The sequence below is a fragment of the Haliotis rufescens genome, unplaced genomic scaffold (assembly GCF_023055435.1).
Source record: "Haliotis rufescens isolate VD_foot unplaced genomic scaffold, xgHalRufe1.0.p SCAF_19, whole genome shotgun sequence".
In the NCBI taxonomy this organism is placed as follows: domain Eukaryota; kingdom Metazoa; phylum Mollusca; class Gastropoda; order Lepetellida; family Haliotidae; genus Haliotis; species Haliotis rufescens.
In genome coordinates this window covers 4,656,549-4,672,897 of record NW_025963879.1, presented here as the reverse complement: position 1 = coordinate 4,672,897, position 16,349 = coordinate 4,656,549, and the positions used below count along the sequence as shown (strand labels likewise).

The window sequence follows — 16,349 nt, the reverse complement described above, 5'->3', positions numbered from 1 at the left end:
TGCTGGCTGTGTGGAGACTTCAGGGTGTCTCTTGCTGGCTGTGTGGGGATTCCAGGGAGGACTAGGTACCCAATACCTCATGCTGGCTTTGTGGAAGCTCCAGGGTGTATCATGCTGTCTGTGTGGGGACTCCAGGGGGGACTAGGTACCCAGGGTGTCACTTGCTGGCTGTGTTGAGACTTCAGGGTGTCTCATGCTGGCTGTGTGGGGACTCCAGGGAGGACTAGGTACCCAATACCTCATGCTGGCTTTGTGGAAGCTCCAGGGTGTATCATGCTGTCTGTGTGGGGACTCCAGGGGGGACTAGGTACCCAGGGTGTCTCTTGCTGTGAGGGAACTCCAGGGTGTCTCATGCTGGCTGTGTTGAGACTTCAGGGTGTCTCATGCTGGCTGTGTGGAGACTTCAGGGTGTCTCATGCTGGCTTTGTGGAGACTTCAGGGTGTCTCATGCTGGCTTTGTGGAGACTTCAGGGTGTCTCATGCTGGCTGTGTGAGGATTCCAGGGAGGACTAGGTACCCAATACCTCATGCTGGCTTTGTGGAAGCTCCAGGGTGTATCATGCTGTCTGTGTTGAGACTTCAGGGTGTCTCATGCTGGCTGTGTTGAGACTTCAGGGTGTCTCATGCTGGCTTCGTTGAGACTTCAGGGTGTCTCTTGCTGTGAGGGAACTCCAGGGTGTCTCATGCTGGCTGTGTTGAGACTTCAGGGTGTCTCATGCTGGCTGTGTGGAGACTTCAGGGTGTCTCTTGCTGTGAGGGAACTCCAGGGTGTCTCATGCTGGCTGTGTGGAGACTTCAGGGTGTCTCTTGCTGTGTGGGGATTCCAGGGAGGACTAGGTACCCAATACCTCATGCTGGCTTTGTGGAAGCTCCAGGGTGTATCATGCTGTCTGTGTGGGGACTCCAGGGGGGACTAGGTACCCAGGGTGTCTCATGCTGGCTGTGTTGAGACTTCAGGGTGTTTCATGCTGGCTGTGTGGAGACTTCAGGGTGTCTCTTGTTGTATGGCAACTCCAGGGTGTCACTTGCTCCGTGGGGACTCCAGGGTGTCACTTGCTGTGAGGGGACTCCAGGGTGTCTCATGCTGGCTGTGTGGAGACTTCAGGGTGTCTCATGCTGGCTGTGTGGGGATTCCAGGGAGGACTAGGTACCCAATACCTCATGCTGGCTTTGTGGAAGCTCCAGGGTGTATCATGCTGTCTGTGTGGGGACTCCAGGGGGGACTAGGTACCCAGGGTGTCTCTTGCTGTGAGGGAACTCCAGGGTGTCTCATGCTGGCTGTGTGGAGACTTCAGGGTGTCTCATGCTGGCTGTGTGGAGACTTCAGGGTGTCTCTTGTTGTATGGCAACTCCAGGGTGTCACTTGCTCCGTGGGGACTCCAGGGTGTCACTTGCTGTAAGGGGACTCCAGGGTGTCTCATGCTGGCTGTGTGGAGACTTCAGGGTGTCTCTTGCTGTGAGGGGACTCCATGGTGTCTCATGCTGGCTGTGTGGAGACTTCAGGGTGTCTCTTGCTGTGAGGGGACTCCAGGGTGTCTCATGCTGGCTGTGTGGGGATTCAGGGCATCTCATGGTGTGTGGAGACTCCAGGGTGTCTCTTGCTGTGAGGGGACTCCAGGGTGTCTCCAGGGTATCTCATGGTGTGTGGAGACACCAGGGTGTCTCTTGCTGTGAGGGGACTCCAGGGTGTCTTTTCCTGTGAGGGGACTCCAGGGTGTCTCATGGTGTGTGGAGACTCCAGGGTGTCTCCAGCGCAGCTCATGGTGTGTGGAGACTCCAGGGTGTCTCTTGCTGTGAGGGGACTCCAGGGTGTCTCCAGGGCATCTCATGGTGTGTGGAGACACCAGGGTGTCTCTTGCTGTGACGGGACTCCAGGGTGTCTGCAGGGTGTCTCTTGCTATGAGGGGACTCCAGGGTGTCTCTAGGGCATCTCATGGTGTGTGGAGACTCCAGGGTGTCTCCAGGGCATCTCATGGTGTGTGGAGACTCCAGGGTGTCTCTTGCTGTGAGGGGACTCCAGGGTGTCTCCAGGGCATCACATGGTGTGTGGAGACTCCAGGGTGTCTCCAGGGCATCACATGGTGTGTGGAGACTCCAGGGTGTCTCCAGGGTGTCTCCAGGGCATCACATGGTGTGTGGAGACACCAGGGTGTCTCTTGCTGTGTGGAGACTCCAGGGTGTCTCATGGTATGTGGAGACACCAGGGTGTCTCTTGCTGTGTGGAGACTCCAGGGTGTCTCATGGTGTGTGGAGACTCCAGGGTGTTTCCAGGGCATCCTATGGTGTGTGGAGACTCCAGGGTGTCTCTTGCTGTGAGGGGACTCCAGGGCATCTCATGGTGTGTGGAGACACCAGGGTGTCTCTTGCTGTGTGGAGACTCCAGGGTGTCTCATGGTGTGTGGAGACTCCAGGGTGTTTCCAGGGCATCCTATGGTGTGTGGAGACTCCAGGGCGTCTCTTGCTGTGAGGGGACTCCAGGGTGTCTCATGGTGTGTGGAGACACCAGGGTGTCTCTTGCTGTGAGGGGACTCCAGGGCATCTCATGGTGTGTGGAGACACCAGGGTGTCTCTTGCTGTGTGGAGACTCCAGGGTGTTTCCAGGGCATCCTATGGTGTGTGGAGACACCAGGGTGTCTCTTGCTGTGAGGGGACTCCAGGGCATCTCATGGTGTGTGGAGACACCAGGGTGTCTCATGGTGTGTGGAGACTCCAGGGTGTTTCCAGGGCATCCTATGGTGTGTGGAGACTCCAGGGCGTCTCTTGCTGTGAGGGGACTCCAGGGTGTCTCATGGTGTGTGGAGACACCAGGGTGTCTCTTGCTGTGAGGGGACTCCAGGGCATCTCATGGTGTGTGGAGACACCAGGGTGTCTCTTGCTGTGTGGAGACTCCAGGGTGTTTCCAGGGCATCCTATGGTGTGTGGAGACACCAGGGTGTCTCTTGCTGTGAGGGGACTCCAGGGCATCTCATGGTGTGTGGAGACACCAGGGTGTCTCATGGTGTGTGGAGACTCCAGGGTGTTTCCAGGGCATCCTATGGTGTGTGGAGACACCAGGGTGTCTCTTGCTGTGAGGGGACTCCAGGGCATCTCATGGTGTGTGGAGACACCAGGGTGTCTCATGGTGTGTGGAGACTCCAGGGTGTTTCCAGGGCATCCTATGGTGTGTGGAGACTCCAGGGCGTCTCTTGCTGTGAGGGGACTCCAGGGTGTCTCATGGTGTGTGGAGACACCAGGGTGTCTCTTGCTGTGAGGGGACTCCAGGGCATCTCATGGTGTGTGGAGACACCAGGGTGTCTCTTGCTGTGTGGAGACTCCAGGGTGTTTCCAGGGCATCCTATGGTGTGTGGAGACACCAGGGTGTCTCTTGCTGTGAGGGGACTCCAGGGCATCTCATGGTGTGTGGAGACACCAGGGTGTCTCATGGTGTGTGGAGACTCCAGGGTGTTTCCAGGGCATCCTATGGTGTGTGGAGACTCCAGGGTGTCTCTTGCTGTGAGGGGACTCCAGGGCATCTCATGGTGTGTGGAGACACCAGGGTGTCTCATGGTGTGTGGAGACTCCAGGGTGTTTCCAGGGCATCCTATGGTGTGTGGAGACTCCAGGGTGTCTCTTGCTGTGAGGGGACTCCAGGGCATCTCATGGTGTGTGGAGACACCAGGGTGTCTCTTGCTGTGAGGGGACTCCAGGGCATCTCATGGTGTGTGGAGACACCAGGGTGTCTCTTGCTGTGATGAGACTCCAGCGTGTCTCTTGCTGTGAGGGGACTCCAGGGCATCTCATGGTGTGTGGAGACACCAGGGTGTCTCTTGCTGTGTGGAGACTCCAGGGTGTCTCGTGTGTGGAGACTCCAGGGTGTTTCCAGGGCATCCTATGGTGTGTGGAGACTCCAGGGTGTCTCTTGCTGTGAGGGGACTCCAGGGCATCTCATGGTGTGTGGAGACACCAGGGTGTCTCTTGCTGTGTGGAGACTCCAGGGTGTCTCATGGTGTGTGGAGACTCCAGGGTGTTTCCAGGGCATCCTATGGTGTGTGGAGACTCCAGGGTGTCTCTTGCTGTGAGGGGACTTCAGGGTGTCTCATGGTGTGTGGAGACACCAGGGTGTCTCTTGCTGTGAGGGGACTCCAGGGCATCTCATGGTGTGTGGAGACACCAGGGTGTCTCTTGCTGTGTGGAGACTCCAGGGTGTCTCATGGTGTGTGGAGACTCCAGGGTGTTTCCAGGGCATCCTATGGTGTGTGGAGACTCCAGGGTGTCTCTTGCTGTGAGGGGACTCCAGGGCATCTCATGGTGTGTGGAGACACCAGGGTGTCTCTTGCTGTGAGGGGACTCCAGGGCATCTCATGGTGTGTGGAGACACCAGGGTGTCTCTTGCTGTGTGGAGACTCCAGGGTGTCTCCAGGGTATCTCATGGTGTGTGGAGACTCCAGGGTGTCTCACGATGTGTTGGGATTCCAGGGTAGTGTGTTTAGATTTTGGAGATCCCTGAGTTCTCAAAATTCTGGTTTGTTTGTGTTTGCTTGCTATTTAACGCCGCACTCAGCCATACTTCAGCTACATATGACAGCGGTTTGTAAATAGTCAAATCTGGACCAGGCAATTCAGTGATAGACATCATGAGCACTGATGTTTGTAATTGGGATACCATAACATCCATCAACCAAGTCAGTGTGTCTGATGCTGTTATTTGCCTCTTACGACAAGCATTGGTTGCTGAAGACTAGTTCTAAACCAGAATCTTCACAGGATTGTAACTTTTGAGATTCTAGTGGTCACAATGGCTGTTGAGTAAAGAAAGTAGTGTGGGCCAACTCAGAAGATCATCTCTTTAATCTTACCAATTCGATTGTGTTTTACAGTCCTTCGATAATGTGTGTTTATGACTCACTCGTTCATTCAGTGTTTTTCCTTCCAACAGGACGGGCTTCTGTCTCAGGGTTATGGTGACCTCATCAATCGCCTCCACCAACAGATTCCAAAGGTCACCAATGATGGCAAACGTTTGCAGATGATTGTGTGTTCTGCAACCCTTCATTCATTTGATGTCAAGAAAATGGCAGTATGTTGCTCACACTATCCTAAATCTAAAGTTGCTAAAACTGTTGGCAGTATTGAGACTTTATCTACAAATGTTTGCTTGTGATTGTCCAACACTGAAGATCAAGGTCTTGCCTCGTGAAATAAACATACATAATATCTGCGACCCTTTAGGTCTTTTTTATATAAATTTGACTAAACTTGACATGCATCATCACTATTTTGATGAAAGTGATTGTATAAGTAGGAATACTGGTAGCTGATGGCTCATTCTGCAATGTTTTGAACTTGTACTGCATTATGCTTGTGTTTGCCCAAACCAGAAGTGGAATCATATGAAGTATAAATGCATATAGCTTTCTTGTTATCCCCCGCCAGGCCAGAATGGCCGAAGGGGGATAATGTCCGTCCGTCTGTCCGTCCTTCTGTCCGTCCCACAGAGGGTACTAAGCTTGTGAAATCAACTCCTCCTACAGTTTCCAGAGAATATCCCTGACACTCTACACACAAGATGTCAACATGTTGATGATATGCATATCGCAGTCCCGTTTCATTTCGACTAATTGTGACAGGGTTACTGCCCGTTTTACGGAGCTTCATTTGCCGAATTGTGAGAGAGGGTACTAAGCTTGTGAAATCAACTCTTTCCAGAGAATATCCCTGACACTCTACACACTAGATGTCAACATGTTAATGATATTCATATCGCAGTCCCATTTCGTTTTGACAAATTTTGACAGAGTTACTGCCCCTGTTTTACGGAGCTTCATTTGCCTAATTGTGAGAGAGGGTACTAAGCTTGTGAAATCAACTACTCCTACAGTTTCCAGAGAATATCCCTGACACTCTACACACAAGATGTCGACATGTTTATGATATGCATATCGCAGTCCCGTTTCATTTTGACTAATTTTGACAGAGTTACTGCCCCTGTTTTACGGGGTTCATTTGCTGAATTGTGAGAGAGGGTACTAAGCTTGTGAAATCAACTCTTTCCAGAGTATATTCCTGACACTCTACACACAAGAAGTCAACATGTTAATGATATTCATATCCCAGTCCCATTTCGTTTTGACAAATTTTGACAGAGTTACTGCCCCTGTTTTACGGAGCTTCATGTGCCTAATTGTGAGAGAGGGTACTAAGCTTGTGAAATCAACTCCTCCTACAGTTTCCAGAGAATATCCCTGACACTCTACACACAAGATGTCGACATGTTGATGATACGCATATCGCAGTCCCGTTTCATTTTGACAAATTTTGACAGAGTTACTGCCCCTGTTTTATGGAGCTTCATGAAAAATACAAAGAAAATATAAACTCGTTAAAAAATTTGTGCGGGGGATGTTGTGCTCTCAGAGCACCCTTGTTTAATTAGGTGGAGAAATCTGATGTTAGGTTGCTTGCAGTATCTGTGGGTCAACAGATTGTCAAGCAAAATATGTCTGAAAAGATGGTCCACTGAGCTTCTTTTGAAACCCTCCCCACAAATCAGTTTCCCAGGATACAACAGGATCTGATGGTCCACCTGTAATATGTCTGTATCTGCAGGAGCGGCTCATGTACTTCCCCACTTGGATCGACTTGAAGGGAGCAGATGCTGTGCCAGAGACGGTCCACCATGTGGTGAGTAATCTAGCCTGACGCAGGGTGCCATATCCACCATGTGGTGAGTTATCTAGCCTGACGCAGGGTGCCATGTCAACCATGTGGTGAGTTATCAAGCCTGACACAGGCTGCCATGTCCACCATGTGGTGAGTAATCTAGCCTGATGCAGGGTGCCATATCCACCATGTGGTGAGTAATCTAGCCTGACACAGGGTGCCATGTCCACCATGTGGTGAGTTATCTAGCCTGACACAGGGTGCCATGTCCACCATGTGGTGAGTAATCTAGCCTGACACAGGCTGCCATGTCCATCATGTGGTGAGTAATCTAGCCTGACACAGGGTGCCATGTCCACCATGTGGTGAGTAATCTAGCCTGACACAGGGTGCCATGTCCATCATGTGGTGAGTAATCTAGCCTGACACAGGCTGCCATGTCCATCATGTGGTGAGTAATCTAGCCTGACACAGGGTGCCATGTCCACCATGTGGTGAGTAATCTAGCATGACACAGGCTGCCATGTCCATCGTGTGGTGAGTAATCTAGCCTGACACAGGGTGCCATGTCCACCATGTGGTGAGTAATCTAGCCTGACACAGGCTGCCATATCCACCATGTGGTGAGTAATCTAGCCTGACACAGGGTGCCATGTCCACCATGTGGTGAGTTATCTAGCCTGATGCAGGGTGCCATGTCTACCATGTGGTGAGTAATCTAGCCTGACACAGGGTGCCATGTCCACCATGTGGTGAGTTATCTAGCCAGACACAGGCTGCCATGTCCACCATGTGGTGAGTTATCTAGCCTGAGGCAGGGTGCCATGTCCACCATCTGGTGAGTAATCTAGCCTGACACAGGGTGCCATGTCCACCATGTGGTGAGTTACCTAGCCTGAGGCAGGGTGCCATGTCCACCATGTGGTGAGTTATCCAGCCTGACACAGGGTGCCATGTCCACCATGTGGTGAGTTACCTAGCCTGACACAGGGTGCCATGTCCACCATGTGGTGAGTAATCTAGTCTGATGCAGGGTGCCATGTCCACCATGTGGTGAGTTATCTAGCCTGACACGGGCTGCCATGTCCACCATGTGGTGAGTAATCTAGCCTGACACAGGGTGCCATGTCCACCATGTGGTGAGTAATCTAGCCTGACACAGGGCGCCATGTCCACCATGTGGTGAGTAATCTAGCCTGACACAGGGTGCCATGTCCACCATTGGGTGAGTTATCTAGCCTGACACAGGGTGCCATGTCCACCATGTGGTGAGTAATCTAGCCTGACACAGGCTGCCATGTCCACCATGTGGTGAGTTATCTAGCCTGACACAGGCTGCCATGTCCACCATGTGGTGAGTTATCTAGCCTGAGGCAGGGTGCCATGTCCACCATGTGGTGAGTAATCTAGCCTGACACAGGGTGCCATGTCCACCATTGGGTGAGTTATCTAGCCTGACACAGGGTGCCATGTCCACCATGTGGTGAGTTATCTAGCATGACACAGGGTGCCATGTCCACCATGTGGTGAGTAATCTAGCCTGACACAGGGTGCCATGTCCACCATTGGGTGAGTTATCTAGCCTGACACAGGGTGCCATGTCCACCATGTGGTGAGTTATCTAGCCTGACACAGGGTGCCATGTCCACCATGTGGTGAGTAATCTAGCCTGACACAGGGTGCCATATCCACCATGTGGTGAGTAATCTAGCCTGACACAGGGTGCCATGTCCACCATTGGGTGAGTTATCTAGCCTGACACAGGGTGCCATGTCCACCATGTGGTGAGTAATCTAGCCTGACACAGGCTGCCATGTCCACCATGTGGTGAGTTATCTAGCCTGACACAGGGTGCCATGTCCACCATGTGGTGAGTTACCTAGCCTGAGGCAGGGTGCCATGTCCACCATGTGGTGAGTTATCTAGCATGACACAGGGTGCCATGTCCACCATGTGGTGAGTAATCTAGCCTGACACAGGGTGCCATGTCCACCATGTGGTGAGTAATCTAGCATGACACAGGGCGCCATGTCCACCATGTGGTGAGTAATCTAGCCTGACACAGGGTGCCATGTCCACCATGTGGTGAGTAATCTAGCCTGACACAGGGTGCCATGTCCACCATGTGGTGAGTAATCTAGCATGACACAGAATGCCATGTCCACCATGTGGTGAGTAATCTAGCCTGACACAGGGTGCCATGTCCACCATTGGGTGAGTTATCTAGCCTGACACAGGGTGCCATGTCCACCATGTGGTGAGTTATCTAGCATGACACAGGGTGCCATGTCCACAATTGGGTGAGTAATCTAGCCTGACACAGGCTGCCATATCCACCATGTGGTGAGTAATCTAGCCTGACACAGGGTGCCATGTCCACCATTGGGTGAGTTATCTAGCCTGACACAGGGTGCCATGTCCACCATGTGGTGAGTAATCTAGCCTGACACAGGCTGCCATGTCCACCATGTGGTGAGTTATCTAGCCTGACACAGGCTGCCATGTCCACCATGTGGTGAGTTATGTAGCCTGAGGCAGGGTGCCATGTCCACCATGTGGTGAGTAATCTAGCCTGACACAGGGTGCCATGTCCACCATGTGGTGAGTTACCTAGCCTGAGGCAGGGTGCCATGTCCACCATGTGGTGAGTTACCTAGCCTGACACAGGGTGCCATGTCCACCATGTGGTGAGTAATCTAGTCTGATGCAGGGTGCCATGTCCACCATGTGGTGAGTTATCTAGCCCGACACGGGCTGCCATGTCCACCATGTGGTGAGTTATCTAGCCTGACACAGGGTGCCATGTCCACCATGTGGTGAGTAATCTAGCCTGACACAGGGTGCCATGTCCACCATGTGGTGAGTAATCTAGCCTGACACAGGGTGCCATGTCCACCATGTGGTGAGTAATCTAGCCTGACACAGGCTGCCATGTCCATCATGTGGTGAGTAATCTAGCCTGACACAGGGTAAAAGATAAAAAAAACCGCATGATGCCGACTTAAAAAAATTCACCTCAAAGAAAATACCAAATATGTACAACAATGTTTACTACCGTATGACATCACTGCCGGTGACTGACTTTTACAAAATGGCGCGGTCACTGACACCAGTACGCGGGAATTTCAGAGGAGGATTTTCATTAATTGAGGGATCGTATATACATAAATGTGTCATGTAAGTAATCAGAAACAATCAGACAATTTACGATCTTTTATTTGTTTTTATGTTTTCCAATGTAACAAAGAGAATTTGTCAGATATGCAGATAACTACCGTCGTTGTTGTGCGTGACTTTGTGTCAGTATGGCGTCACACAGGACAGGAACTTTTACGATTTCTGTTGAATTTCCCTGATCACTGTTATGTATATAATTTTAATTCCATAATTTGTGCTACGATACTCTTCCCACGAATATTTTCAAACCTGTCAGCCAATATATGCAACAATTAGACGAATTGATCTCTCAAAATGGGAGAGTGGAAAATCTGAATTTTGCTTTGTTTACATTTCATCAAGTACAGTTTTCCGAGCACAGTGTTTGTTTCCACACATAATTTATTTCGCTTGATGTCATCTCGATAATTTGTATTGGTGACAAAGACCATTTGTCACTTGATTCTAAAATGTAGGAGGAATTCAGGGATGCATGTATCGCAGCTCAGTTTGAAATGTACGTGACCTAATAGGCGTTTCATGACCCGCACACGTGAAACGTGATTTTTGTCAACACTATCCAATATGGCGGAAAGAGCACTTCGGCGTTCGTGTTTGGGTATTTTCCAAAACATTCTAAACGAATCCAGGCTCCTCGGCCGCGTTTCAGAATTATCATTGGTGTTTTGGTGAAAAACAGATTCACGTGATCACTTATGTGCTATTTTTGAAATTCAATCCTTCGACTAAATATCCGATATTTAGATTTTTAAACACACAGTAATTTTGCTTTGCCTAAAATGACAGCAGATGATATATCAAGAAGAGGGAATTTCCAACAGAATTCAAAACTTTTAGTGTGCGTGATGTATTTCGAATTTTAGTCAACTTCGAAGTGAGGGTTGAAGAGGATAGACATATATATCGTCGGGTGATATGTTTTTGGACATCAAACATTTTCAGACGGCAATGTTTATCGCAAATTACTCCCGCTATAACGAGGGTTGTGGTGTCAACAGACATTGTACATACTCAGATGATGGCTTGATTTTTAGATAAAGCTGTCTTTGATAAGTGAATGAGATGTGTTACGGTTATTGTGATTAGCGTCTGAAAACCCATAACACGGGGATACATCTATTTACACTCTAAAGCCATTACGTTCAGCACAGATGTAGGAAGACATTCGACTGAAGCACAAGCAACTTATAAATGACATGATCTGGAAAGTAGTCCGTCATAATCTGACCTCAGGTCATCACCATGGAGTAGCCAATCACTAGCCTGGAATTTCATCTCACACATATGATTGATACCAGTTATCTCAAATGGGTTTCTCACCCAATGGTGTGTAAGAAACTACAGAGAGTTATGTCAGTGATATGGTACACTACACAGTGCCCTGTCAGTTGTGTGGTACAATACAGAGTGCCATGTTAGTGATGTGGTACACTACAGAGTGCCATGTTAGTGATGTGGTACAATACAGAGTGCCATGTCAGTTGTGTGGTACAATACAGAGTGCCATGTCAGTGATGTGGTACAATACAGAGTGCCATGTTAGTGATGTGGTACAATACAGAGTGCCATGTCAGTTGTGTGGTACAATACAGAGTGCCATGTCAGTGATATGGTACACTACAGAGTGCCATGTCAGTTGTGTGGTACAATACAGAGTACCATGTCAGTGATGTGGTACAATACAGAGTGCCATGTCAGTTGTGTGGTACAATACAGAGTGCCATGTCAGTGATGTGGTACAATACAGAGTGCCATGTTAGTGATGTGGTACAATACAGAGTGCCATGTCAGTTGTGTGGTACAATACAGAGTGCTGTGTTAGTGATGTGGTACAATACAGAGTGCCATGTTAGTGATGTGGTACAATACAGAGTGCCATGTCAGTGATGTGGTACAATACAGAGCGCTGTGTTAGTGATGTGGTACACTACAGAGTGCCGTGTCAGTGATGTGGTACACTACAGAGTGCCGTGTCAGTGATGTGGTACACTACAGAGTGTCAGTGATGTGGTACACTGTTAGTGATGTATGCTACAGAGTGCCAGTGATGTATGTTTGTTGCAGGTGTGTTTGGTGGACCCTAAGAAGGACACCCAATGGAAGACAATGCAGACGTACATCCAGACCGATGGAGTTCATGCCAAGGACAGGATCAACACTGAGAGCCACAGTCCAGGTAGCAACCATCATACTTCATCACCACTATTTCTCTTCACATCTCAGTGATACTCTGACAACAATCTGCTGACTCTCTATTCTGTGCTCCAGGATGATACCCCATGTATACCACAGTCTCCCATGTGCCATACCCCATGTACACCAGTCTCCCATGTGCCATACCCCATGTATACCACTGTCTCCTGTGTGTCATACCCCATGTATACCACAGTCTCCCATGTGCCATACCCCATGTATACATACCACTGTCTCCCATGTGTCATACCCCATGTATACCACTGTCTCCTGTGTGTCATACCCCATGTATACCACTGTCTCCTGTGTGTCATACCCCGTCATACCCTATGTGTAGCCAGGAACATACTTTATTACGTACACTACACATGGGGGTAGAGCAAACTTTATTTCAGAAGTAAGGTGAAGTCATGTCTGTTATTCCCACCAGGAACCACATGGTAGTACTCGATTACTGGAGTTGCTTCCCTTCCACCATATAGATGATGTGTGTTCACCAAATATGGCTTGGCCAGCATTGGCTCGGGGATACAATTTACACTATTGCTTGACTGTGTATGCTTGTGGCACTATTTATCTAAGATTAGTGAAGCATAGCTCTATCCCCATTGGTAATAAGTGCAAAATAAGCAGTAAGTGCTGATTGGGGTGGTTTCTTTTACTGAATTAAAACTATGTCATTGCCATTTATGAGTGAAAAAGCATTATGTTCATAATTTGATGAATTAGAAGATAAACATGCTGTGTTTTCAATGTAGAGGGAGGTTACCGTACAATTAATGTTCAATCTACTTTGGTTGCTGAGCTCATGCATTTCCTCATCCACTCCAGCACCAGGGTGTGTTGGTCTGTGTCCCAGCACCGGGTTGTGTTGGTCTGTATCCCAGCACCAGGGTGTGTTGGTCTGTGTCCCAGCACCAGGGTGTGTTGGTCTGTGTCCCAGCACCAGGGTGTGTTGGTCTGTGTCCCAGCACCAGGGTGTGTTGGTCTGTATCTCAGCACCAGGGTGTGTTTAGGCCGTGGGCTAGGTATGACCCACGAGCACCCCCCCCACATCCAAACCCCACTTAATTTTTTTAAAGCCCATAAACATACTAAACATGATTTTGAATGTTAACAAGAAAAAGGTTGGGACGAACTTGTTGTTACAGCCTTTCAAAGTATGGTACCCTATATCGCGTTTTCGCCCGGTTTTGCCGTATATCACTTGGGGGTATGATTACGTTTTGGGTTGTCATCTCACTAGTGATCCACTGATCTTCAAGTGTGATATACCACTGGAATCCATATATAAATACCTCTCCAATGAGGTATCAATAATTGGTATTGAGTGAATATGGACCAACCCATGGCAAATCGAACGTCATATATCCCGACAAAACTTCTTTTTTTTCGCAGAAACCTTTAATCCGATATATGTTCTAGGTACGTGTGCCTGATTCCACTATAATCGTCTAACACGTGTTCCAGTACATCTCTTGAAGTACTTACTTAACATGTGATGTTACCAGGTGAAAATCTTTTGCACAATTTGGAACAAATTTACTCTTATAATGTCAGAGTAGGATACCTAGCTAATATTGCATTCTCGGCTTAGCTACATCGGAACAACGCTTGGATGTATGCTCAGGATTTGGTTTGTCATCTTGTGTGTTATTCACCGACCTTGATGTGTTATATGCCATAGGAAACCATATATAAACACCATAATTTGATGTAGGCTGATTATTGATCTACTTTTGGACAATCATATAGAATACTTCTTGACAACTCTGATATCACTCACTTTGTATGCATATAAGAGGTTCACAGTATAATGCTCGAGTCGATTTCAGAACTTTGAATGAAATGGACCTATGTGTAACATATTCAAGATGGCAACCATAAAGCTGTGCAAAAAAACTGATCATAATGTAAATGTTATTTATTTCAGCAAATATACAAATCAATTTCTTGGACGCAGGCTTGATATTTTGACAAATTTTGCCATTTCAAGTTGAGTTTCAGATGTTTTAGTACAGCTAGTAGTTAAGGTGAATTTGGAGGGGGCACCAACGAAGGTAAAAGACGAATTCACTTACAAACATTTAATTCATACATCACTTAGCTACTTAAGTTTCCAATTTACAGAAAATGTCCAAATGCGAATCGTCCAAATCGTATATGAATGGCTTGAAATGAACAGGGACCATGCATTCACAGAAAAAAATTATATTCCAATTACATACTTAAGATTCTCTTACAGAATAGCCAAGTTAATATATATATGGAAATGTCCCACCTTGTAACAATGTCATCACCATGATTATGTGTCTTTTGAGGTTGAACTGTTGTGACTGAGACCAACAACGTATACAACCGGGAACAACTCGAAGACAGCTTTGACATGTCAACCTAAACGGAAACGTATCTCCAGTGATCCAGAGCCAGTGTGCATCATACACGTACCTGGCTTGAAGTATGGCCAGCTACAACGTCTGAGCAAAGCCAAAGATCCTGATAAGAAGATGGAAAAGCTGAAGGAGTGATCAAGCGTAGAAGGATGACAGAACCTCAAGAAATGCCAAATCAAATGGAAGTGTCATGTACAAGCCTGCCGGCAGTTCTGGAGGAAACCCATGGCTATCACAGAGAATATTGTCAGCGTTTTACAATGAACCTTGACAGTTTGTAACAACCTGAAATTGAATCTTAGGAACTAGCTGGCCGCCCAATTCGGCGTCCATCCTATGAGCCCATCATCTTCCAACCTGACTGCATCTTTTGTACTTCGTCTTCAAGAAAGAAATTCAAGTCAAAAGGAAGCTGGACAACAGAAGGGCTCACAAACTTCAGTCGGGATGGATGGCAGCATGTCATTGAAGTAGCTCAACGTCAAAACGATGAGCCTCTCCTGCTGCGGATCAGAGGGAAGGATCTATTTACCTGTGAAGCAAAATATCACAAGTCGTGCTGAACTGGTTACATACAGATTCCTGAGAAATGGCGGAGCTCTCAATCGTCGGAAGTTATCAACAGCAAGATATTGAAAGAGAAGAAGATCTACTAAAGGCGTATACAGATAGTCTTCAGGACACTGCACACCCAAACCCAGACTACAGGAGTACCAAGTTAAAGAAGAAAATTGTCACATGGGACATTTCCAATCATTCATCGTGTACAACAGATTAATGTTGATTCAGCTATACGAAACGCCTACCAATTAGGTTCGACTGACACGCTTGCACTTTTCTTCTTTAACTTGGTACTCCAGTAGTCTTCTCTTTCAGTTTCTTGCTGTTGATAACTTCCGATACTAATATCATTGCTTTCTTGTGTGCCTCTTCTATTTGATGCTGTCTAAGGTGTTCCTACGGTTGAGAGCTCCGAAATTTCTCAGGAATCTGTAAGTAACCAGTTCAGCACGACTTGTGATAATTTGCTTCACAGGTAAATAGATCCTTCCCTCTGACCCGCAGCAGGAGAGGCTCATCGTTTTGACGTTGAGCTACCTCTGTGACATGCTGCCATCCATCCCGACCGAAGTTTGTGAGCCCTTCTGTTGTCCAGCTTCCTTTTGACTTGAATTTCTTTCTTGAAGACGAAGTACAAAAGATGCAGTCAGGTTGGAAGATGATGGGCTCATAGGATGGACGCCGAATTGGGCGGCCAGCTAGTTCCAAAGATTCAATTTCAGGTTATTTCAAACGGTTAAGGTTCATTGTAAAACGCTGATAATATTCTCTGTGATAGCCATGGGTCCCTTCCAGAACTGCCGGCAGGCTTGTACATGACACTTCCATTTGATTTGGCGTTTCTTGAGGTTCTGCCATCCTTCTACGCTTGATCACTCCTTCAGCTTTTCCATCTTCTCATCCGGATCTTTGGCTTTGCTCAGACGTTGTAGCTGGCCATACTTCAAGCCAGGTACGTGTATGATGCACACTGGCTCTGGATCACTGGAGATACGTTTCCGTTTAGGTTGACATGTCAAAGCTGTCTTCGAGTTGTTCCCGGTTGTATACGTTGTTGGTCTCAGTCACAACAGTTCAACCTCAAAAGACACATAATCATGGTGATGACATTGTTACAATGAGTGAGTGAGTGAGTGAGTTAAAATATTAAGTCAAATCGGCAATATATCAGCCATATCGTGACTATCAATAGTTAATCATAATACATATATTGACACTGATATAAAAACCTGTCAACGAAGGACAGTAAAGTAACTAGATTTGTCACAGAAAAAGATGTAAAACTAGTACGGAATCATAAAAGAGAATAGCACCATACATATCGATACAAGATAAAAACGGGCTAAAGATCGTCAGCAACTGAAGGTAGACCACCATACTGGGGAC

The 16,349-nt window shown here is 47.9% G+C and overlaps 1 protein-coding gene across 2 annotated transcripts in view; it reads left to right on the top strand.

Annotated features, from left to right (window-relative positions):
• The window catches only part of LOC124120787 (ATP-dependent RNA helicase DDX1-like), a 386,841-nt gene that overhangs the window by 50,841 nt on the left and 319,651 nt on the right, over positions 1-16,349 (top strand). For both annotated transcript variants that reach the window (XM_048398830.1, XM_048398831.1), the window contains exons 18-20: positions 4,916-5,056; positions 6,586-6,660; positions 11,881-11,992. In XM_048398830.1, the coding sequence (XP_048254787.1) occupies positions 4,916-5,056; positions 6,586-6,660; positions 11,881-11,992 (328 nt within the window). The remainder of the gene's footprint in view (positions 1-4,915; positions 5,057-6,585; positions 6,661-11,880; positions 11,993-16,349) is intronic.